The sequence below is a fragment of the Abrus precatorius genome, unplaced genomic scaffold (genome assembly GCF_003935025.1).
Source record: "Abrus precatorius isolate BTA unplaced genomic scaffold, Abrus_2018 Scaffold2, whole genome shotgun sequence".
NCBI classification, from domain to species: domain Eukaryota; kingdom Viridiplantae; phylum Streptophyta; class Magnoliopsida; order Fabales; family Fabaceae; genus Abrus; species Abrus precatorius.
Genome location: NW_020874362.1, coordinates 25611087 through 25635196, shown reverse-complemented (window position 1 = coordinate 25635196; position 24110 = coordinate 25611087). Strand labels below are relative to the sequence as shown.

The window sequence follows — 24110 nt, the reverse complement described above, 5'->3', positions numbered from 1 at the left end:
TAATAATTTTACAATAAATTTGTTCAAGCTGGATACGACTGCCATGAACGGTAAAATTCTCTTTCATACAATAATGTAATGTATAAAAAATTGAAGCTAATTTAAAATTAAAATTGATTACGATTTTAATAATATTAAATTTAATTTATTTAAACAAGAAAGATATCTTTAATTTGATATGAAGTATGAAATATGAAAATAAAGGAATAAATTTTGAAAAGAATAAAATATAAAAAATGAAATACTCAAATATAGGAAAAATATATAAACTTAATAAAATAAGAAGTATTTTTTAAAAATACACTTTATTTAAAACAAGAAAATTCATATTTGTAACCTAGAACTAGATGAAATCAAGAAAAAAAAATGTGAGTCAGATTAATTAATTGTAATTTGTGAGTTTATCTCTTGGTTACCTAATGCAGAAAAATTGCAAGGATACAACTGTAGAATCTATAATGAAGGAAAGTTTATCCGTACTTTACTTTCAATAAAAGACAATTTAAAATAAGTTTAAAAATTTATGATAGGTAGATGATTTTATAGAATGAAATGAAAATAATTTCAAAATCGTAAGGCTAATTTAAAATAAATTGGCACAATTTAACTAAAATAATATAATTTAAGAAATGGTTCTTAAAAAATATATATTAGTATAGAATTATTTTAATTGATGTTAATCCAGATGACATTTTATAAGAACTCACATGAAATTATTTCTATAATAATATTATTATTATTATATTTTTACCTTTACCGTTTAATAAAATTGAGTTCTCATTAATCAGTGATACGAGGAATCGAGAGTACAGGTAGATAACTCAATCCAAATAAAAGTGTGATCCAAGAACATATCACTATTCAATTTGTCTTATTTATTTATAATATAAAAACAATTCTCATATTTTTTTAATGTAAATCATATGTGATTTAAATCAATATATTTATGTATCTTAATTGTATTTAATAATTTAAAACTAATTTACTTTAAATTAGTTTTACTCAATTTTAAATTAAAAAAAATATTAGTTTGTTTCAGTATTTGGATTTAGATCTAAACATAATATTCTTCAATTTAGTTTTTTAAAATGAAGAGAAGAAGATATACATACCATTCATTTGATATTAATTATGCTTATAAGTATTTTAATCTAAACTAATACTAAAATTTTTACTTTACACTTTTTTTATTTTAAAAAATTATTATTTTTAAACTTTTCTCAACCTATTAAATTTGACAAAACCCAACTTTTTATTATTTTATTATTTTCTATTTCACTTTTAAAATTTTCAAGTATAAATATATTCTTCCATTTTTTTTATGTGATATATATATATATATATATAATCCTTTTTTTAAAGCTTATTCAAATCAATTCAAAATCTTGACGGTTACACATAAAAACAAGGAAATCTGATTGTTCTAAAAACCCGGATAAAATGCAAAAAAATCAAATAGATTAATTAGAGTCAAATTCAAATAAAATCAAGTAAAAAATCTTAATATTTAAAGCTTTCAATGTATGACAGTTTAACTGAAAACGCACGGCGCAAAACAAATTTGAAGACCAATAGATCAGTTGGTAACAATTTTTGTGTCCACAAAACGTCAAAGGTGGAACAAGAATTGAGTAATCTGTGTGGCCGGAGACACCTTTCATTAGAAACACAGAGAAGACACAACTCAAACATTTGACTTTAAGGTTTGTGTTAAACGAAAGCATGCTGTGACAGTAGCAGCATTGAAAATTGCTTTTTGAGTTACGTAGCCATACAGATTCTGATTTCCCCCCACCTGCTCCTATAAGATTTTCCTAGAATCTCTCTCTCTCTCTCTTTCTCTCTCTTATAGAGGATGCTCTAACTCAGTTTCTTCTTATCTTTTTGGTTTCATATTTGAATTCTTCTTGATGCTTTTTCCATTAAAAGGTCATTACTTGGCAAAAGTTAAGATTTTTAGTGTGGTCATAATATGACATGCCAGGGTGAGTCTGCAGAATCTATTGTGTCGATGGATGATTTATTGCATGTTTTTCGTCACCTGGGGTGTGCAGGAATTTATTTGTATATTGGTGAAACTGTTATGAATATGGTGGACTTTTTCACTAGTGTTGTGGTAATAAATATCACGAGGACAAATATACGTGAACAAAACTTATACGTTGTTGTTTAGCTGTTATTAGTGATGTTTATCGATTACAATTATAAAAGATTTGCATTTAATGTTATCTTATATTATTGAAATAAACTCTAATTCTGAATAATAAATAACATCTACAGTACTCAAGAAGCTGTGCCTAAACTTTGTTATTCCTTACTTTCTTCTATTGTTGTTTTCTTTCCTTTATGTGTGTGCTGTGAATTTATTGCTCGAGTGGCGCTTGACACGTGGATTGTGAATCCATAGGTAGTGTTGTTTGCGATGTCAAGTGGTAGTAGACATACAAATTGAAGCCATGGATATGTTCTATCAACTCGACTAAGGTTTTGTTTGCTACCTTTTGTAGAGTTTGATTGAAAAGAATCATCAAAGGCAGAGATGGTCAACATTGAGCATCCAGCACGTCTTGAGGTTATTTATTTCTAGTTTGTTACTTTAGCTTAGGAACATAAACTTGCATTGTTTCTTCATTTCAATTCTTTGGCATTAACAGGGAAAATTTGCTGCAATAGTTGTCTGCTGGCTTCTAGGCAATGGATGTCTTTTCTCCTGGAACAGTATGCTGACTATAGAAGATTACTATGTCTACTTGTTTCCGGTAATTAATATATATTCTGATGTACTTTTCTTTTGATCTTGTTGCTTTATCCTCTGTTTTAATGGCATTACTTGGAAGCCAGTGTGTGAATTTGAAATGTGGCACAATTTCAATTTGGACCACTTCTTCAACATTCATGTTTATGTCAAATAATGCTTCACAATATAGATAAACATCACAACCTGCCAAAATTTAAGGAATTGATAACCCTGAAGTGTCTTCATCAAATTCACAAATTTTGTTTGTTTTACTGATCTTTGCACACTCCAATACATATTCCAGGATCATATTTTTACTCCAGTCCATGTGCTTATATCATTTTGTGGTTGTCGAGGCGTTGTTATTGTAATGGGATTGCTTTGAAAATAATTTTTCTAATTTCCTTTCTTCCTTGTGCAGAAATACCACCCGTCTAGGGTGCTGACTCTTGTATATCAGCCATTTGCTGTTGGAACACTTGCAATACTGTCTTACAAAGAGGATAAAATAAACACAAGGATAAGAAACCTATTTGGATATTCTCTTTTCTTCATAAGCACTTTGTTGGTGTTAGTTGTAAGTCCTGTTCACTTGCTTGTTAAATTTGATTCCTTTAGGATATGGTTTTGATTTTATATTTATTTTTCCTATTAATTCGTCATAGTTGGATTTGGCAACATCTGGTAAAGGAGGACTTGGAACTTTTATTGGTATATGTGCAATTAGTGGTGCATTTGGAATAGCAGATGCTCATACACAGGGTGGAATGGTAGGAGACCTGTCCTACATGCTTCCAGAATTCATTCAGGTCTGCCATCAGCAACGGAATTACTATGAAGTTTTGAACGATTCCTTCAGCACATGCGTATTTTTTTTCCTTATATGGTTTTGTTGCTGCAGTCTTTCCTTGCTGGTGCAGCAGCATCAGGTGCACTAACATCTGCTGTGAGGTTAATTACAAAAGCAGCATTTGAGAATTCTAAGGATGGTCTTCGCAAAGGAGCCAGTAAGTTAAACATTCCAGTGCATAACACATTTAATAATTCAGAGTTTAACTACATCAATGTTTAACATGGAAAGTTGAAAACATTTTTAGCTTCTGTACTTGTATAAGTAGCCTTATGTTCAGTCAATCTTGCTAGAAAAAACAAGTTAGTGCATGTTCAGATTCACAATTTCTTTTAACACTACTAATTATAACTTCTGCATTCTATCCACATTCTTAGATTTTTAACATGTTTCCGAACACACACTTAACAAATTGATTTTAAACTTTATTTTCACTTCATTCACGAAGATATCCATGATTATGTTTATGAAGGTTGATGACTGTCTCCTACAATATAACCGAAATTGGACTGTAGTTCTGCTATCTACTATATTTTTTTTTACTAAGTGCATGTTTAGATGAGATGTTTTTAGATGAATAATCACTAATTTTTCAAAAGTTGAACCAAACTTGCACTAAGATTGTTGAAGTAATTCTTTTAATATGATATTAACTCAACATGTGGATCCTATGAGTTTGTACTTAGATGGTTACATTGATCATAAACATAAATTTCTTCCTATGCATACAAAATTTATGATGATTGTTCCATTTCTTGTTTGGTGTAACTACATAGTTATTGAATAAATTTAAATGTCGGTATTAATAGTTTTAATTCAGCAGTTTTTGTTAGAATAAAAGGTCAAGAGTCAACAGTTATATTTTTGATAAATGGTTATAATGAGTTTTGATTGTAGTTTATGGCTATTAATAGAATTTAAGTCTTTTATTTTATAAATAGATCATTGTATTATTTGACAAAATGTGTGAGAAATATACAAACAATTTTTCTCCTCTATTGGTTTTCAATTCTACAATTTGGTATCAGAGCCTATGGCGAGTGTGACCAATAATGTGCCGCTGCCTCGACTAACGAAGGCGAATTACGAGAATTGGAGCATTCAAATGAAAGCTCTTCTTGGGTCACAAGATAGTTGAGAGGTGGTTGAAGAAGGTTTCAAAGAACCAGAAACTACCACAGGATATTCAGCGGCTCAACACAAGGCATTGAAAGAGACACGATCAAAAGATAAGGCGGCTTTGTACTTGTTGTTTCGAGCTGTTGACGAGTCAGGCTTTGAGAAGATTGCGAATGCAACAACTTCAAAAGAAGCGTGGGACATTTTGGCGAATGTGTACAAAGGAGCTGACTAGGTTAAACAAGTCTGCCTTCAAACTCTTTGTGGTGAGTTGGAAAGCATGAAGATGAAAGAGTCGGAAAGGGTCTCTAACTACATCACGCGTGTTCAAACCGTGGTGAACCAACTCAACCGAAACGGAGAAGTTTTACCTATTACACGAGTTGTAGAAAAGATTTTGAGGTCGTTAACCGACAGTTTTGAGAATGTCGTATGTGCTATAGAAGAGTCAAAAGACCTAACAATACTCACGGTCGACGAGCTCGCTGGTTCTCTCGAGGCACACGAACAACGTAAGAAGAAGAAGGAGGAGATACTTGAGCAAGCACTTCAAACCAAGGCGTCAATCAAAGACGAAAAGGCACTCTATTCTCAAAACATTCGAGGTAGAGGGCATGGTCGTGGAAATCGAGGAAATGGTCGCGGTGGTAGAGGTCGCGGTCAAGAAGGATATTATGAGGAGAAAGAACATTCAAATCAGCACAATTGGCGTGGAAGAGGACGTGGTCATTGGAGAGGTGGTCGGTCAAATTTTTCCAACATCGAGTGCTACAAGTGTGGCAAATATAGTCACTATGCGAAGGATTGCAACTCCGATAAGTGTTACAATTGTGGCAAGGTGGGGCATTTTGCGAAAGAATGTCGAGTTGAGAAAAAGGTGGAAGAGACAACCAATTTTAGTCACAGAAGATGTGGAAGCAAAAGAAGATTTTCTCTTGATAACACACAACGAAGTCAACACCAATAACAACACGGTGTGGTACCTTGACACGGGCGCAAACAATCATATGTGCGGGCACAAGCACCTATTCAAAGAGATGCAAAAGGTTGAAACTGGACATGTGTCATTTGGAGATGCGTCGAAGGTTGAAGTCAAAGGCCAAGGTACGATATGTTATTTACAAAAGGATGGCCTAGTTGGATTAATCCAAAATGTATATTACGTACCAGATCTCAAGAGCAACATTTTGAGTATGGGACATCTTATGGAGAAAGGTTATTCGGTATTTATGAAAGACCGGATATTACACTTGAAAGATAAACACGGACATTTGGTTGCTCGAGTTGAAATGGAGAGAAATCGCATGTTTAAGCTGAATTTGACAAGCGTTCGAGAAAAATGTTTGCGAGTCAACGTAGAAGACAAAGCATTGCTGTGGTATCTCCGTTTTGGTCACCTACATCATGGTGGTCTAAACAAGTTGGCAAAGAAGAACATGGTGCACAGGCTAATAGACATGGACTACGAGAACAAATTTTGTGAAGAATGTGTGCTCAGTAAGCATGCGAGAACTTCATTTCAAAAGGAGGCAAATATCGTGCTAAAGAACCTCTCGAATTGATTCATACAGACATATGTGGACCAACAATCACCCTTGAATCTTTTAGCGGTAAGAGATATTTTATTTCCTTTATTGATGATTTCTCACAAAATAATTGGGTTTATTTTCTGAAAAAAAAAATCCAAGGCATTTGAGGTGTTCAAAAAGTTCAAAGTGGTGGTGGGAAAAGCAATCAGTAGACACATCAAATCAGTACGATCCGATAGAGGTGGCGAGTATACTTCGATGGCTTTCATAAAGTATTGTGAGGCGCAAGGCATAAGGCGATTTCTAACTGCACTGTACTCACCCCAACAAAACGGTGTGGCCGAGAGGAAGAACCGAACTATTCTTGATATGGTTCGATCAAAACTCAAGAGCAAGAAGATGCCGAAGGAATTTTGGGTAAAAGCAGTACAATGCGCTATCTATGTGCAAAATCAGTGTCCACATGCGAAGCTAGATGATCAAACACCACAAGAGGCATGGAGCGGACAAAAATCAATGGTTTCTCATCTTAAAGTATTTGGTAGTGTGGCCTATGCACATGTGCTGAATCAGCGAAGAACGAAGCTCGAAGACAAAAGCAAAAAGTATATTTTTATTAGGTATGACAATAAAACAGAAGGATACAAGCTACTAGACCCAATAAGCAAGGAGGTTGTGGTGAGTTGTGATGTACAAGTTAATGAAGCAAGCGAGTGGGATTGGAGCAACTCAATAGAGGTTATCAACGAAGATGGAGAATCATCAACCGCTATACCAACAATCATACCAACAAATCCTGAAACTACTAGTGATGAAGATGAACCGCAACAACCTAGAATGTGAAGTTTGCAAGATTTGTATGATTGGACAAATGAGGTGCACATTGTATGTCTTTTGGCAGATTATGAGAATATAAGCTTTGAAGAGGCGGTGCGAGACAAGAAATGAGAAACAGCCATGGACGAGGAGATTAGAGCAATTGGCCGCAACAACACATGGGAGTTAGCGGAGTTACCGAAAGGAAGTCAGTCCATTGGTGTGAAGTGGGTGTTCAAGAGAAAGATGAATGCTCAAGGCGAGATAGAGCGGTACAAGGCGCGACTTGTTGCAAAGGGATACAAGCAAAAGGAGGGAATTGACTATGATGAGGTATTTGCTCCCGTTATAAGAATGGAGACAATTCGATTGCTCATTTCACAAGCAGCTCAATTCAATTGGCTGATATTTCAAATGGATGTCAAGTCGACATTCTTGAATGGAGTGCTCGAAGAAGAAATCTACATCGAACTACCACCCGGGTACATGAAAAGTGGAGAAGAGAAGAAGGTGCTGAAATTGAAGAAGGCACTTTACGAGTTAAAGCAAGCACTGTAGGCATGAAATTCTCGCATTGATACATACTTTAAGGAGAACGGGTTTGAACAATGTCCCTATGAATATGCCCTTTACGTGAAGAAGATTGGAGGTAATATGTTATTTGTTGCTCTGTATGTTGATGACCTCATTTTTATAGGGAACAATAGTGAAATGATACAAGAGTTTAAGAGCACAATGGCACGGGAATTCGAGATGATAGATTTGGGCTTGATGAAGTTTTTCCTTGGTCTGGAGGTAAGACAAGAAGAGACGGGTATTTTTGTGTCACAGGAAACATATGCAAAGGAGATTTTAAAAAAATACAAGATGACACATTGCAATCCTGTATCAACACTAATGGAATCGGGTGCAAAACTTTCTAAATTCGATGGAGGAGAACGAGTCGACGCAAGCAAATATTGAAGTTTGGTGGGAAGCCTTCGCTATCTCACATGCACCAGACCAGACCTTTCGTTAAGTGTTGGCATTGTAAGTCGGTTCATGGAGGAGTCAGTTTATTCACATTGGAAGGCGTTGAAGTGGATTCTAAGGCATATCCAAGGAACGATATCACTAGGGTTATTCTATTCAAAAGCGAAAGATTACAAGTTAATTGGGTACTCTGACAGTGACTGGTACGAAGACTTAGAAGATTGAAAAAGTACATCAGAGTATGTGTTCTTTATGAGTAACACAGCTTTTACTTGGCTTTCAAAGAAGCAACCAATCGTGACATTCTCAACATGTGAAGCTGAATATGTGGCAGCATCTGGGTGTGTATGTCATGCAATATGGCTTAGAAATCTGTTGGACAAATTGGAACAACAACAAATTGATGCGACTGTGATACAAGTTGACAATAAATCAGCAATTGAGTTGGCAAAGAACCCAGTGAATCATGAGAGAAGCAAACACATTGACATTCTCTTTCATTTCATTCGAGATCATGTGAAGAAAGGAAATGTGGAATTAGTGCACGTGGCAAGTCAAGATCAAATCGCAGATATTTTCACGAAACCGCTACCAACAGTATTTTTCGATAATTGCAAGAAATTGATCGGCATGAAGGATGGCAAAATCATTTAAGTTTGCAGGAGAGTTTTGTTGAATAAACTTAAATGTCGGTTTTAATAGTTTTAATTCAGCAACTTTTGTTAGAATAAAAGGTCAAAAGTCAACAGTTATATTTTTTATAAATGGTTATAATGGATTTTGATTATAGTTTATGACTATTAATAGAATTTAAGTCTTTTATTTTATAAATAGATCATTGTATTATTTGACAAAATGTGTGAGAAATATAAAAATAATTTTTCTCCTCTATGGGTTTTCAATTCTACGACAGTCATGGCTGTTATAAAATTTAGTTACTAATCATTTGTCAATATAATGAACCTGCAGTTCTGTTCTTTGCCATATCGACGTTCTTTGAGCTTATTTGTGTTCTTCTCTATGCGTTTGTCTTTCCTAAATTACCAATTGTGAAGTACTACCGTTCCAAAGCAGCATCTGAAGGATCCAAAACCGTTTCAGCCGACCTCGCCGCGGCGGGTATCCAGAAACCATCTGGAGGAGTACTGTTTCTTTTCTTTGATTTTTTCCCTTCCCAATGTGTCACAAAATGTTCCTAATTGTGCAAGATTCATTTTACAATATTAGTATATGTTTTTTCCAGGCCATGGAAGATGAACAACAACAAGAGCGCAAAGGAAATATGCAATTGTTATTGGAAAACATTGATTATGCACTTGATTTGTTCCTAATATATTCGCTAACACTGTCAATTTTCCCTGGATTCTTATCAGAAGATACAGGATCACACAGTTTGGGCGCTTGGTATGTTCATTAACAACATAGGTCTTCATTTGTTCTTTGGATCATGTCATTCTGCTGTTCCTTTAATACCAGACACCACACTGTAGGCTAGTGAGAGCTCAGATTCATGTTGTGTGTCATTATACTTGTCAATAAAACAGTTGATATTTCATATTGTTTCAGGTATGCTCTTGTTTTAATTGCTATGTATAATGTGTGTGATCTGATCGGAAGATACATTCCACTTTGGAAAACCCTGAAGTTGGAGTCCCGAAAGTTGATCACAACAGCAACTATTTGTCGCTTTTTATTTGTGCCAGCATTTTATTTCACAGCAAAATATGGTACACAGGGTTGGATGATAATGTTGACATCTTTTTTGGGGTTATCCAATGGTTACCTTACTGTTTGTGTTCTCACTTCTGCACCCAAAGGTTATAAGGTGGGTCTATTCAACAACAAATTTTTTTAAATGGTTTTAGAATTCGAGCTTATATTGATTAATCTTGTGTGTGTGCGTTTTTATGTATTTATAATATTTATTTATTTTATGTTTGCAGGGACCAGAACAAAATGCCTTAGGAAACATATTAGTGTTGTTTCTTCTTGGAGGTATTTTTGCAGGAGTAACACTTGACTGGTTGTGGTTAATAGGTAAAGGGTGGTGAGATCTTAGCTTAGCGAAATTATAGCAATGGCTGAGGCATTATTAAAAAACAATGGGTTTTGTTTTGTATACTATATCTTGTGTTCTTTTTCTGACTTATAAATATTTGAAAACGCTTTAGTCAATTTTAGTTTTTCATTCTTCTTATAGTGCTGTCCAACTTTGGTCAATTTACTTATCAGGAACAGTAAATTTACTCATTAAATTTTCTCCTTAACTTTGCATTTTAGTTAATTTAATTATTGACATCAAAGATTATATTGACTCATAATTATTAGATTTAAAATTTAAATTCGTTGATTGTGAATTTCATTGAAATAATGAGTGAAATTTTATTATTTCAACAAACTCAACTAAATAACTTTTTTATCTTATAAATTATTTTTTCTAAGACTAATAGCAAAATTTAAGTACAATTTTTAGATATTTTTTAAGCTTATTCTTAAATAAAATTAATTTTTTAATAAAAAGTTATCAAATTGAAATTTTATTTTTATTTAAAAATAACAGAAAAATACTTAAAAAGTTATACCTTAATTTTATCCTATTTTAAGAACAAAATAAGGTTTTATAGCTAACAACAGAAATACTAGGGCGCATAAGCATGTAGCTCATTTTTCTTTAGGCCCGTTTCAGCCTTTCTTTGTATACTTCTTGACAAGAAGAAGAGTTGATATTGAAATTTTTAACATATATTTAAGAATAATATTTTAAAAGATAACATACAAGAATTTATTTTTGTTTGTATCAAGAAATAAAACTATTTTTGAAGTCTATAAATATAAGTAACTTTTGGAGAAAAAAAACAATTAAATTGATCCATTTAGTTAGTAATACTAATTCGTGAAAGGTAGAAATAATTTCAAGTGAGAAAGATGGTATGCTACACGAAAAGACAATTACAAGAGACACCATTCAAAGACAATCATCAATTTCAAGAGAATATAAAAGATCTTTTTAAATTTGAGTATTTTAGCAAATATTATTTATTATTTATTTTATTTCACTAATTCTCATCTTGATTTAGGTATTTAGTAATGTATTTTATAATTTTTTAAAAAAATAATTTTTAATAATGATTAAGAAAACAATATTTTGTATAATATAATGTTATGTTAATATTATTTGTTTAAAATTAATATTTCAAAATACACCTTAAGTTTAATTTTTTATTTTTAAAATTTTATAGTTTAGTTATACTTTTTTTTTATCAGATTTCAATCAAATCATAATTGAACTTAAATAAGTACCTATTAAAATTTTGAGTTTAATAGATCCAAAATAAACTTGTATAAACTTATTTTATAAACACTTTAAATAAAGAAAATAGGAAATTTTAATTAATGGATTTAATAAATTTTAAATTAAACCACAACCAACTCCTCACTTTCATATAATTTGGACGAGAATGATCGGTACTGAAAATTGCTTCCCCAAACATGCAACACTGTTGATTATCTCACTCTAGGTTTTGTTGATTGACTTGCTAAAACACTTTACTTTATATTTGACTGCACAATTATTTATATTCTTACTCACTGGTCTTTATTATTATTATTTTTATACAAGTTTCAATAATTCATCTTAAAACACAAAAGACACCATATCCACTGTTCATCGTATGTTAAAAAATAATTCATCTTACAACATAAAAGACATCATCTCGGTTATTCGTATGTTCGAAAAACGTGTTTACAATTGTCAGAAGTCAACCTACATTTCCATACATTTAGAAGTCGAGAAACTTAAAATTTAATGTTTAATAGAACTACTGATTCAAAAAAATGTCAATCCATATCAAAATATAATAGAAAGATTCCTATTTAACATTAAAAATTTACGACTCAATCTTATTTGCGTATCAATATATGGTAAAGAAACTATAATCATATATCATGTAATTACATAAACGACCAATCTGACAATCAAGATGGAACAATGATTCAAAAGAAGGTGATAATATCTATCAACTGGATAGAGGCAAGTTACTTAAACCTTCTGAGGTCGGAACAACCCAAATAGGTGGTGGATCCAACTTATCTGTAAATGGAGTTAAGAGCTTGACACTTCCATCATGAAGAATGAAAACACCCCAATCATGACCACCATATGAATAATCCAAACCCATCTCTTCCAACCTATCATCAGTGAAATAAATTGAGTTTGCTTCACATCCTGAAATGGCTTTGGCAGGCACTGATGTAGACTCATTAGTTCCAAGAAAAAGCACTTGATCGTGCAAAGACTTCTTCTTTCCCCACCTTAGCTTTCTAAAGTCAAGTTTGTACACACCAAAATGCAATGTTCTATAAGGACGAATTTCACCATCATCAAAGTCTCCTTCACACACTGCTACACCATCAGCATTGACATTATTGCCAATAAACCTTTCCACCAACAAAAACTCTCCCTCTGATATCACCAAGTAATATCGGGTAGAAAACAAATTTTCTGGAAATTTCACATTTTCTGCCGCATCTATCTCCACTTTAAGTTCAGCATCAAAGATCTTTCTAGGGTTTTCTTGATCACCAAATTCCCACGCTTCAAGAGAGCAATTTTCACCCAAAGCATAAAGAATGTTGTTGTGGAACACAATGTCACAATAAGTATGCTTAGCATCATGGAGTTGAACCCACGTTCCATTCTTGCAAAAGGCAAGCTTACATGGATAACTATACATTATTGCAAGCGTATACTGTGAAGGAGAGGGAGAACGCATAACCACACCTTTGGACACAAAGGTTTTACGTAAGAATTGGACAAAGTAGGAATATGAAACGTACATGAATTTAGTAGGAAAATTTGGCAAGCGAATGGACTTAGTGGAAGAGGGATTCACGAGAAAAGGAGAACCGTTTGAGTCTAAGAGCATGAGAAAATCCTTAGAAGAGCCAACACACCATGCACCAAGATGACCCATGAACATGTTCTTCCACTCATAGAGCTTGTTTTCTTGCACGCCGAGGATGTAACGATGAAGGGTGTTTGTGTCCTCATCGTCGTCGTAGTCAATCTCAACAACATGTGTGTTTTCAATTCTAGGAAGAATGGCGTAGGGAACGGAGAGGTTAGCCATTGAAGTGATGTGATGTGTTCTGGTGATTAAACTGAGAAGAAGGGTTGAATTTGATGGTGCTTAAATAGACAAAAATAAAGAAAAGAAAAGAAAACAAATAAACAGTAACTTGATCAAGAAACAGATTTTTTAGACCGTGATAAAAGTTGGACGATTAAAATCTATCAAAGTTAATATGCTATATGATATTCCTTTCTTCTTTTAGACTACGAGACATGACTTTTGAAAATCATGTTTTCTTTTTTTCACATATTTTTAAAAACTTTTTCCTTTTCTAAAATTTTCAACCGGTATCCGTTATTGATTTAAATTTCATATATATCATTACCAGATTTGATTCAGTAGATAATTAGTATCTATTTAGATAGATTTTTTTTTTCCATATCTTTTTAAACAACTTTTTTTTCTAAATTCCAACCGGTATCTATCTATTATTAATTTAAATTTCAAATATATTATCATCATTATTGCTGATTTAAATTTCAAATACATCATGATCAGATTTAATTTAGTAGATAAATAATTTGTATCTATCTAGATTTTTTAAAATTTTAATTGATTATTACGTAAATTTTATAAGTTCTAGTGTGCCTAACTAAATTTTTTATTTTAAAACAAAATTTTATCGAAGTATGATAATAGTTAATTTTTCTTATTATATGATATCACAAAATATTTATTATAATATTATCTATTATTTCCATTATTTTAAATTTTTTTACAAAAATTAACGAGAATGATAAATATCTTAATAAATAGAATATTTTTATTAAACTAGTTTTTATTAATTATTTTTTATTTGCTAAAAAATAAAATAACAAAACTTAAAAAATATTTATTCATTATTTTTATAAAAATATTATATATCACTTATTTATGTAGAACTTGAATAAAATGATTAATGTACTAAAATATTAAAACATCACTTAATATTAGTTTTTAACTATAAAGGATCAAGTTATAGTAATGATATAAAATATTTAAAATTTTAATAATATCAGCATTGATATTTTTATTTTATTTTTAAAATTTCTTTCTTAAATGATTTTAAAAAAATATTAAAGTATATAAAAATTTTATTATTTAATATCACATTTAATATGATACAATGTAGTGAGTTTTTAAAAATAAAAAGACAACTACCATTATTTATAAATACTATTGTCAATATATTTTTAATTTTAAATATTAAAACATATATATATATATATTAATTTTTTTATATCCTTATGTATTGTAATATTTATATTAATAAAACAATCACCAATTATTTATACAAGTTAATATATTTATTCATTTAATATTGAGTCATTAATACGATTATTTATTAGTATGTGTATTCTTAGAATACACTATAAATTTATAATATATATAGATACTTTTTTATTAATTTTAATAAATAAATAAATTATTTTTTTATGAATAAAATTAAAAAATATATAAAACAGACGCTCAAGGAATAGTAGGATTGAAAAAAAAGAATGCATGCGATAATCTAGCTAAAGTAGTATAATGTGTAGATTATTATTCAAGGATGAAAACCATTATTATTATTATTATTATTATTATTATTATTATTATTATTATTATTGATTACCTCATATAAAAATATTATTAAATAAATTTCATTATATTGTTTTTGCACACTTTTATTTCTTTGGATTATTGTAATTGAATGTTAACTAGTTAGTATTTTGTAAAGAATACAAATATTTTATTTTAAAATAAAATTTGTTAAATTTTAAAATATATTAATGAGATAGGACAATTAAAATTAAGAAAGATGATGAGTAAATAATTAAAATTAATATGCATTATTTATAATTATATTGTTTTGTTCCTTTCTTTTGGACTCGTGTTGCTCGTTTTTATAAAATAGTAATTAGACCATGAGACAAATAAAGAAGATTGTTGCATAATTGGGTTTTCATTTGGTCTATGCATAACTGGGATTTAATTAACAATGAATTCTTTGGCAGAAGAATTTATTTATTTTTGGTAAAAGCAGATTTTTTATTTCAGCATATATTTTAAAATTCATTTTTAGTTATTATAATATTATTCATCAAAAGCAATGTAAGAATTGGGAAAGGATGCAATAGCAGAAAAGAAATGCAAATTGAGTATATATTGAAGGAATGTAATTTTTAGTGTACCTTGAAGGGTATTCTATTTATAGAAAACAATTATTATTATTATTAATTAAATTTATATCAATAGATAATGGAATTAAAAGTTTAGTTTAAAAATTTAATTTTTAAAATATTAAATATATCATTATTGTAAATTTAGAAAAGATATATTTATCATAACAAGCACTTTTAAAAAAATATTACACTTAGACGGTGATGATGAGGCAAATTATGGTAAGTATAAGGGTGAGTAGATGTGGAAAGTGCAGTTGCAAGTAAAAAGAAAAAAATAAAAAAGAAGAAGAAGTAAAATGAGAAGAGGGATGAAAAAGATGAAGGAATATAAGAGGTAAAAAGAAGTTGTGGCAGTGTAAAATACAAACGGTAATTATGAGTTAAATTGTCAATGAATTCAATATTTAATCATTTTAAAAAGAATAGTAAATTAACTAAATAAAATTATATTTAAGGACTAAAAATTTATTGATATTTACACAGACAAAACCCCGTATAAGCATATTGACATAGAACAGTTGCTTAGATACACGTAACAACGTTAAATTGGATAACTGTTAACTAATTTTATAATTAATAATAAAAATGAAAATTTAAAATATCAACAAAACTGAAAAATAACATAAAAAGACATATTGATATGTTGTTTTATTTGTTTAAAAATCATCATACACGAAATGTAAAGGAGATAAATTTTATAATGACCTAAATATTCGTTAAACTCTATTTTAATGAAAAATTAAAAAAACTAAATTGATATATACTTATTCGAAAAAGCACCGCCATCATTTGTTGGCATTGGACTGCCCAAAATGACAGACATTCAACCACAACATTCGCCATTAAACTTGCGGACAACAATTAAACATTTGAACCCGTGAATTTGGTAAGTAACATTTAAATTTTTGTTTAGTAAATTTGAAAACTCGGATGCCAATTTAGCACTGTACCTTGGTTGAAATATGTAAACTAGTGTTTTCTTCTTTGTTTTTTCTGTCTGAATTGATAACTTGCACCTTTTTCTATTTTGCCAAGTCGACCAACATACTCACCCTTGACTCGAGGACCTCTGGTGGTCCAATATTGCCCCCATCCAAGTTGATACAATTGTTTCCATTATAATATTGATTTAATACTATGATTAGGCATCAACATTAAAGTTTTGAAGATTAAGACTAAAGCAAATTGCATCAATCATTTTACCATTATAGCGTATCTAAAACTAGAAACATTATTCCACATTATGTTTTGTTTTTTTTTAAATAACAGTGACAGAGATTATATTGTCAAATGTCAACCTTCAAGGATATGATACCCCAATCATACTTATAAGCATATGCCCAAGAGTCATACAAGTGAAGCTAAAAAATTTTAAGATTAATTCAAGCATTAAAAATAATAAAAGTCTACCAAAGAAGGAAATCTTTCTCTTTTCTGATTAAGACTAAAATAAATACATAACATTACGAAAATTATAAATTGTTTACCAAACAAAAACTTTTAATTCAAACTAGAATCGGGCAATAAATTTTCTCATGCAAAACAATAATGTTAAGCTCTGCTGCGACTTCCTATAAATTCTTTTAATAATCTTTCTAATATTTTATAAAGTATTTATTTAATAAAAAAAGGTTTATTATTTTAAAAACATTATAATCAGTTAATACATTCTTCATTTAGTACTTTTAAAATACAATTAAAATTATTCATTTAACAGTTAAAACTATTCATAATGTTAAAAAAGATTGATAAACATTTAGTTTTAAAAACATAGTACACTTATAAAGTAAACTCTCCAAAATGTAAATAAGAAATTGGAGAACAAATATATCTATTTAAAATGTAAACAGGAATCTCAATTTCAAAAAAACTGTAAATATCAATTATACATATTTTTAAACATAAATTAACAAGTGTAAGATAAAATGTCAATGGTTAATATCACCAGTCATAATCCAATTTTTGGCAGAAGGAATTAAGGAAATTAAAGAGTATTTGTATTCTTGAAAGGAAATAAAGGATTGGGAAGAAAAATAGCCTCTTCATTCATTCTTTGTATGTAAGCTGGTGGCACTACCGCACTAGCAAGTAGCAATGTACATTCAGGCTTGTGAATGGGGTTCAAAATTTACAGTGAGAGCAAAAAATAGAAAAAAACTCAAAAGTCAGAAACCACCCCCGATTGCTGCTTTTGTCCAGTACCTCAGCTTCACGTGACAGGGACAAGCAAGAAACACGCCAAAGACGCAGCAGAGAGAGAAGAAGAGGACCCAACCCAAGAAAACTCAACAAAAGCCGAAAAACAAGAGAATGATTAGGGGCAAAACCGTAATCCAAAACTTGGACGGCCACGATGACGCATCCCCACTCTCGAACTGAAGCGAATCGACGGCCAGTGGCATGTTCTCCTGATCAGGACTACACTTGGATTCATGCGGATGAGCACTGTACATTATGGCACGCAACACCGCCGAAACGGTAGGTATGTACGCCGTTTTGTTCTTCGCCAGCAACCACGTCAAACCCATTAGTTGACAGTCCCTGTTAAACATCTTCTTAACCCTATCACTCCCTCCATTACCCTTCGTCTCGTTCTTGTACCCCTTCACCTATTCAAAGTAAAATCATATTAAAAGTGAAAAATGTATCTAATAATTGGTAAATGCTCGTAGAAAGTCGTTTTCGTAAGTCAACAAAAAGCATGGTTGGTTTGAGAAAAACGGCAACGAAGACTTTTCGTTTTCAATCGAGGTAGAACCTTTTGTAGGGCACCGAGGCATTTGGTGCAACCAGCGTAAGAAGAGTTGCGACAATTGTTCTCCAAGTTGCGAACGGCAGCGGTTGGAGTCGCGTTTCGGTGAGAGAGCGAGACGTTAAACGCAGCGGAACAAGTTAACGACGTTATTTGGTGGAGTCTGATGCCACAGAAGCAGAGAATAGCGTCACACGTGGCGTTTGGTTGAGGGATTCGGATGTTCCGACTCAGGAGCGAGTCTTGGAGCGAGTTCACACACTTCTGCGAGTCGTCCGGCATCATCGGAAGGTCGGCGCTGGTCGGCGCCGGAGCGGTGGAAACTTCGAGTGCGGTGCGGGCGTGGGCGGCGAAGAGCCACGCGGCGAGGACGGGGCAGCAGCGGCTCCGGTCAAGGTCTTTGCCGCAGGCGTCCTTGACGCCGCCGAAGAGTTCGTTGGAGAGGTCGAGGCGGCAGGTTTGGGCTTGGGTCTGAACGGGGAATGCGGGCACGGTGTTGGAGGATGGGTACTGACCCGGTTCGAGTGGCTGGTTCGGGTCGTTGACTGGTTGGGCTAGTAAACCAGCTTGGGATTGGAATAGTTGTAGCGTAAGAAAAGTAAGACACGCGAGAAGGGACGTGAATGATTGCATTTTTTTTTTTTTTCTGGGTCTTGTTTTGAACTAAAATTTAGAGGAAAGGTGGAAAAAGTGGGGTTGAAAAGGAAGAGTTTTGTTTTTGAGAAAGGGGTTTAGGTTTCTTGGGAATTATAGGTAGAAAGAAAGGTAGGGGGATTCAAGAGATATTCGAAAGGAGATGAAGAGGGTTGTGGAATTGCTGGTTTTATTTTCTCTCGGATTGTGAGACCCATGATTTGATTGGAGGGTTTAAGAAAACATTATCACTGCATGTTAAAAGCATAGAAAAGATGGCAAAGTGCTAAAATGAAGAGTGAGGATACAAGGTTAGTATTTTGTTGTGCTTACTCTCTCCCTCTCTGCCAGTGGGGTTTCTGTCACTTATCCGTGGTCTTTCAAGAGACAAATAATGCGGTAAGGACAATTTATAATTATTATTACACTAAAGTTTGGCAAAGTTTCCACACAGTGGATAGGTAACTATGTTAATTAATGCTTAATTTTTTAATCACATACACCCATGAAAAATGTTAATGAAATATCTTCTTAACACAATAACACTTTTTTTTATATTTAATCAGTTTTCCAAAAAGGTTAAACAATTTTTAAAATATTTAATTTACAAAATAAGTATTTTTACTTTTAAAAATAAACTAATTATAAGAATATTAAAATAATATGTAGTATTTTTCTGTATATATCTATACTCTAAAATGCTAACTAATGTCAGGATATTGAATTAAAATAAAAAAAATACAAATAGAACTAGTAAAGCGTATTAAAAACAGGTTAAAGTATATTAATACTGCTTACTAATATCCTATTAGTTATCATTTTCTTAAAATTTTATTATGAAACGTAAAACAAGTTAATCTCCTATTTAATCAGAAATACCTTTGATGAAAAAAAGTAATTATTATCCTTAAAAGTTAAACACCATTTGTAATGGGTACTTATTATAGTTAAATATTTGTTTTAGATATTAAAATTTAAATTCACAATCCACATGAGAAAAAGGCGATTTCAGTCAGAGATGACTCTAGGTTGATGCATTAAGATAATCAATTTAACATTCTGATTTGATAATTTAAATAATAAAATTGAACAGTTTTTTCACTGTTTCTGAATTTTATATGTGGACGCAACTCCGATAAACGAAAGGGCAACAGAATCCTGGTGAGAAATGGAGCGAGATTCGTTTTAGGGACACAGGAAGAGTAGGACGAAGCAGGTTGATATGAAAAAGAAAAGGCTGTCCAAGAATTTGGCAGCTTGTGCTGTCCTTTTCGTTTATCAGTTTATTATCTTTCTTTTCCCCTTCTCCTTTCTTCTTCCGTTATATTTTTGTTTTTTGCTAGGGATGGGAGAAAAAGCTTTCGGAGGGCTTGCACTGTTTTTGGACCTTGGTTTTCCCATTCTCTTCTCCTTCCATGACCAATCAATTATAAATAAATAATTATGTACCAGTGAAATACTAACCATCATCGTAATCACTCAACATATGTCATGTTCCAAATCCATTTTACATAGGAGATAGGAGATAATCCAAACCTTCATGTGTGCTATGCTGAATTGCCTTGCCAAGGTGAGCATGCAAACCGTGCATGATGCCTGACTCATTGTGCACTTCAGTAGTTAGCTTTGCCTTATCTGTTCTTCCTTGTGGTGGAATCATGCGTGACATTCAACCAACGCCATTTTTATTTTGTGCATTGTTGGAGATAACATTATTTAAGCATACGCAATTGCTCAGAGCTAATATGGACAAACATAAATCTACCGTTTCACATGGGAATGTCAGGCCTCATATACTTTTATTTTCTTCTAATGTTACTATTATACTAATCAGCCTTGTTTTGTGCCCATTTTTAACCATGGAACAAATTTTAATTACATTGTATTTATTCACATAACTGAACCAGCTAGGATCCGTTTCTGTGAATATTCCGTTTACACTAAAAGACAAAGTAACACACAGTGTGTCAAGTAGGTTCCACCATAGAGTGGAGTGAGGAGAGAGGAGAGAGTAGAAACTAGAGTTGAGTCCCAACTGGGATTGACAACAAGGGCGAGAGAGAAAGGAGCATTATTAGTTTAAAGGACAAACACAAAGCGTCAACCAAAAGAAAATTGTTCCCTTAAAAAGTAGTACCTTTGGGAAAAGTTTCTAACACTTTTACTTCCTCCAATAATCTGGTCCCTTTGCGTCTCGGGTAGGGTCCCTTAATTCAAATCATGCGGTGGAAAAAAGAGGGACGATGCTTTTGTTGAATACTACTTACATATATATCCCATATAAGCATATTAGACAATAAAAAGAATGCATTATATATCGGATTAGGTTCTAAAAGGAGGGTGGTTAGCTCCATTGTTGGTAATTGAGCCTCAAAAGTAGAAGTAAAAAGGTGCAATCATGGTGTTGCAAATTACGAATTGAGGTTTCCGGGCCCAGATGCACCTTCCAATTCATAGAAATGCTGGGTTTTGATCGAGCCCAATTGCGCAGTAAAGCCAAGGATGCGTAAGCGTAATGAATAATGAATCATGCATGAATATCATTTTTCTTTTGGTTTCTCTTGGTCATACTCTTGTGCACGTGCAAAAGCGTTCCTCCAATTGTGTCTTGTTTATGATCCTAAACTAAAATCAAATTCGAGGGTATAGCAACTAGTGCGAGGAAAAGCTTTATTTGCATGTGCACGACCACATGAAGAAAATATACCTTTGAACTTGAACTAGTTGAACAAAACTTTTATATTTTGATCGATATCTTATTATCATTGATTTGAAGAAGAGCTGTTTCTATTCCTAAATTATTGAAATCATCAGCTACCAACCAACGAGGATCAAAGTCATGTCTTGGGGGAACACTTTTAAAATAGTTTGTGCAAATCCACCTGTACCCACTTTAACGTCTTTAACTTTAAACAAAGTTATAATAACTTTATGAATTCATGTAATTCATAGGCTCAAAGCACTTTTAGGTATCTCAGCCTATTTCTCTTTTCGCTTTTCCAATTTCGGATAGGAGTAATTATGTAACAAGTGACGTTTTGTTTTTTAAAAATCAATTAAGGAGTTCAAGGAGCAAGAGAAAAAGGGAAAATAAAAAGGAAATCACTTAGTAATACAAGAGCGCAAAGTTAATTCCCAACATAAATAAAAAGAGAAGAATGAAGATGAAAATTTGTATAATCTCCTCATAGTTTTAAGAAGAAATTAAGTCCTTATAATTTTTCTTAATTTTAATTGTGATTTATTTCTATATTTATTTAATTATTTTATAATTTGAAAATTATTAGAAATTTGTTCTCCGTGTAGGGATTAAAGTTAAAACACACTTATGTTGTAGGGACTAATTACGAGTGATTTTAAAAGTATAGGACTTCAAAACCAAACTTTTAAATTATATAAATTAAAGTTGAAAAGAAATTAAAAAAAGTAAAAGTATATTTAGCCTCCTCAACATAATATATTTGCATTTTGCTCGATAAAATGCATAATTTTCTTGCTAACCTTTTATCTTACGGAGAATTTTTATTAGAAGATGGATTTTTAAGTTATCCTTTTGCTAAGCATGAGCCTAAATCTTATTCCTTGTCTAATATTGCATTACCTCAGCTATGATGGAGTGCAGAGATAGGTGACAAGTTCATATTTTCCCATTATTACATTCTCTTTTATTATTTAGTCATGAACAAATGCTCATAATTACTAAATAATTTTAAATTATTTTTAAGGGTAATTTAATGCATTAATAATATTAAATATATAATTTTAATACAAATTTATTATTTATTAATTTTTCTTATTTGTTTTTAAGCTCACATTACGAAACTAATTAATAAATTTCAAAGTAATAAAAAATTGGTGATATTTAACGTTTTTATTTTTTTAAAATATTGAGTGAAACACTTAAAAAGATCATTAAAAACAGTTATTCCACAAAAAACTAATTAAAGAACCTTATCTCGATCCCTCTATTCCGAAAACACATTGGTTTCTTCTTCCCCCTCTCCAATATTGCTTCCAAAACAAGACCATTTGAACCGAAATATGAGTCCGTAATAGGCAACATCATTTGCAACTTACGATGATGTTGGCTTCATATGTTGTAGCTCTGGATGTGGAATTGTTGGATTCAACTGAACTCGAACAAGTGACATGGTGATTATGGAAGATTCAGTCAGTAGTGATGCATGGTGGCTAGTGACTATCATGAAATCGTGCGAGATCTACAACCGTAGCTTTTGGGGGAAGGCTGAAGTTAAGAAGATTATAAAATTATTGAATCAGTTTTAGCTTTATTTTGTAAGGTATCATTTTTAACTTCAAATTTAAAGTAGCTTTTTTTCTTGTTCACATTAGTGCGTATGTCCTTTTCAATGCATGAAACAAAGCTTGTATGGGTTGGTCATCATGAGGGACCTAAATGTATAAATGTTGAAGTGTCTTTTCATTATATATCTCTCTTATTTTATTTTAACTATAATTTTCCGATAAATGAAAAAACGTTAAAATTGCTTTAAAAATGACAGACCAAATTCTCTCTCTACAAATAAGTATGACTCGAGAGAACTTTAAATGTAGTTTATTAATCTATTATTTATTTTCGCTTAGAATTTTAGTTTATTTTACCTCGTACAGTTAATAACACTATGCTTGATTAGATTTTAGTTCATCGCAATTACGCATTCTAAGATATTTACAAATCAATTTTGGAACAATGATTTATCTTCCTTTATGTTTACATGAATTCGCACTGTGAGATGTCGGTAAAAAAAAAATCATAAAATATAGGTTTATGAATACCTTTTTTTTTTTTTTGGACTAAACAAATTGTTTTTCTTTTAACATATATCACAAAATTATGCAACTTTTTTAATTGTATTATGGAGATTATTCCTTTACGATGTTGGGCCTATCATCTTTCGTTCTTTTTCCACCAAAACAAACAAAACCTAATCAAGCCTATATGTTTTGATTTGGACCCCACCCAACAAAAAGAGACAATATTTTTTATATATTGAACATTGACAATATAAATACATACATATATGTGTAGATATTAGGAAATTATTTTTTATAAATTTTACTAATGTATTTATACGCAATTTTAGTATAATAAACACAAGAAAAAAATAAATTATAAAAATTGAAGAAAAATTAATATAAACTAAAATGATGTAATGTGTTTCATAGCACAAAAATAACTTATATTTTTATTTTATATTTTATCCTGTCTTTTTATAATTAAGACCTTAATTGCACAATTATAAGTGTCAGAAGTGAAAAACCAAATTGGCCTAATAAAAATACTTCAGTCCTAAACACCATAATTCTCTTTCAATACATACAGATTATTAAAATAAATTAATTTATTAATTAATTTTTTCCACAACACATTTAAGAATCAAACCTGAATTAAAAGATCTAACCAT

The 24110-nt window shown here is 31.5% G+C and overlaps 3 protein-coding genes across 3 annotated transcripts; 1 reads left to right on the top strand and 2 right to left on the bottom strand.

Moving 5' to 3' along the window:
* The first annotated feature begins 2539 nt into the window (after window positions 1-2539).
* Window positions 2540-10074, top strand: LOC113859054 (equilibrative nucleotide transporter 3-like). The gene is made up of 9 exons (XM_027491870.1): window positions 2540-2572; window positions 2655-2759; window positions 3159-3314; window positions 3403-3546; window positions 3639-3744; window positions 8993-9165; window positions 9267-9427; window positions 9590-9848; window positions 9967-10074. Exons 1-9 carry the CDS (start codon window positions 2540-2542, stop codon window positions 10072-10074), a joined length of 1245 nt encoding a protein of 414 aa, XP_027347671.1.
* A 1965-nt stretch (window positions 10075-12039) lies between these two features.
* On the bottom strand, window positions 12040-13152 carry LOC113859696. The gene has a single exon (XM_027492404.1). It carries the CDS (start codon window positions 13150-13152, stop codon window positions 12040-12042), a length of 1113 nt encoding a protein of 370 aa, XP_027348205.1.
* A 4432-nt stretch (window positions 13153-17584) lies between these two features.
* Window positions 17585-18827, bottom strand: LOC113859695 (uncharacterized GPI-anchored protein At4g28100-like). Its single transcript, XM_027492403.1, has 2 exons — window positions 18058-18827; window positions 17585-17908 (listed from the first exon to the last, which is right to left on the bottom strand). The coding sequence occupies exons 1-2, from the start codon at window positions 18682-18684 to the stop codon at window positions 17585-17587; spliced, it is 951 nt and encodes a 316-aa protein (XP_027348204.1). The 5' UTR covers window positions 18685-18827.
* Between the last annotated feature and the right edge of the window lie 5283 nt (window positions 18828-24110).

What these genes read in the sequence shown, in the direction of transcription:
- LOC113859054 (XM_027491870.1), top strand. Translation starts at nt 2,540, where the DNA reads ATGGTCAACATTGAGCATCCAGCACGTCTTGAG. An exon ending in TCACACAGTTTGGGCGCTTG is followed by an intron (nt 9,428 to 9,589) that starts GTATGTTCATTA and finishes ATATTGTTTCAG; the next exon opens with GTATGCTCTTGTTTTAATTG. An exon ending in CTGCACCCAAAGGTTATAAG is followed by an intron (nt 9,849 to 9,966) that starts GTGGGTCTATTC and finishes TTATGTTTGCAG; the next exon opens with GGACCAGAACAAAATGCCTT.
- LOC113859696 (XM_027492404.1), bottom strand. Translation starts at nt 13,152, where the DNA reads ATGGCTAACCTCTCCGTTCCCTACGCCATTCTTCCTAGAATTGAAAAC.
- LOC113859695 (XM_027492403.1), bottom strand. Translation starts at nt 18,684, where the DNA reads ATGCAATCATTCACGTCCCTTCTCGCGTGTCTTACTTTTCTTACGCTA. An exon ending in GCCTCGGTGCCCTACAAAAG is followed by an intron (nt 17,909 to 18,057) that starts GTTCTACCTCGA and finishes TACTTTGAATAG; the next exon opens with GTGAAGGGGTACAAGAACGA.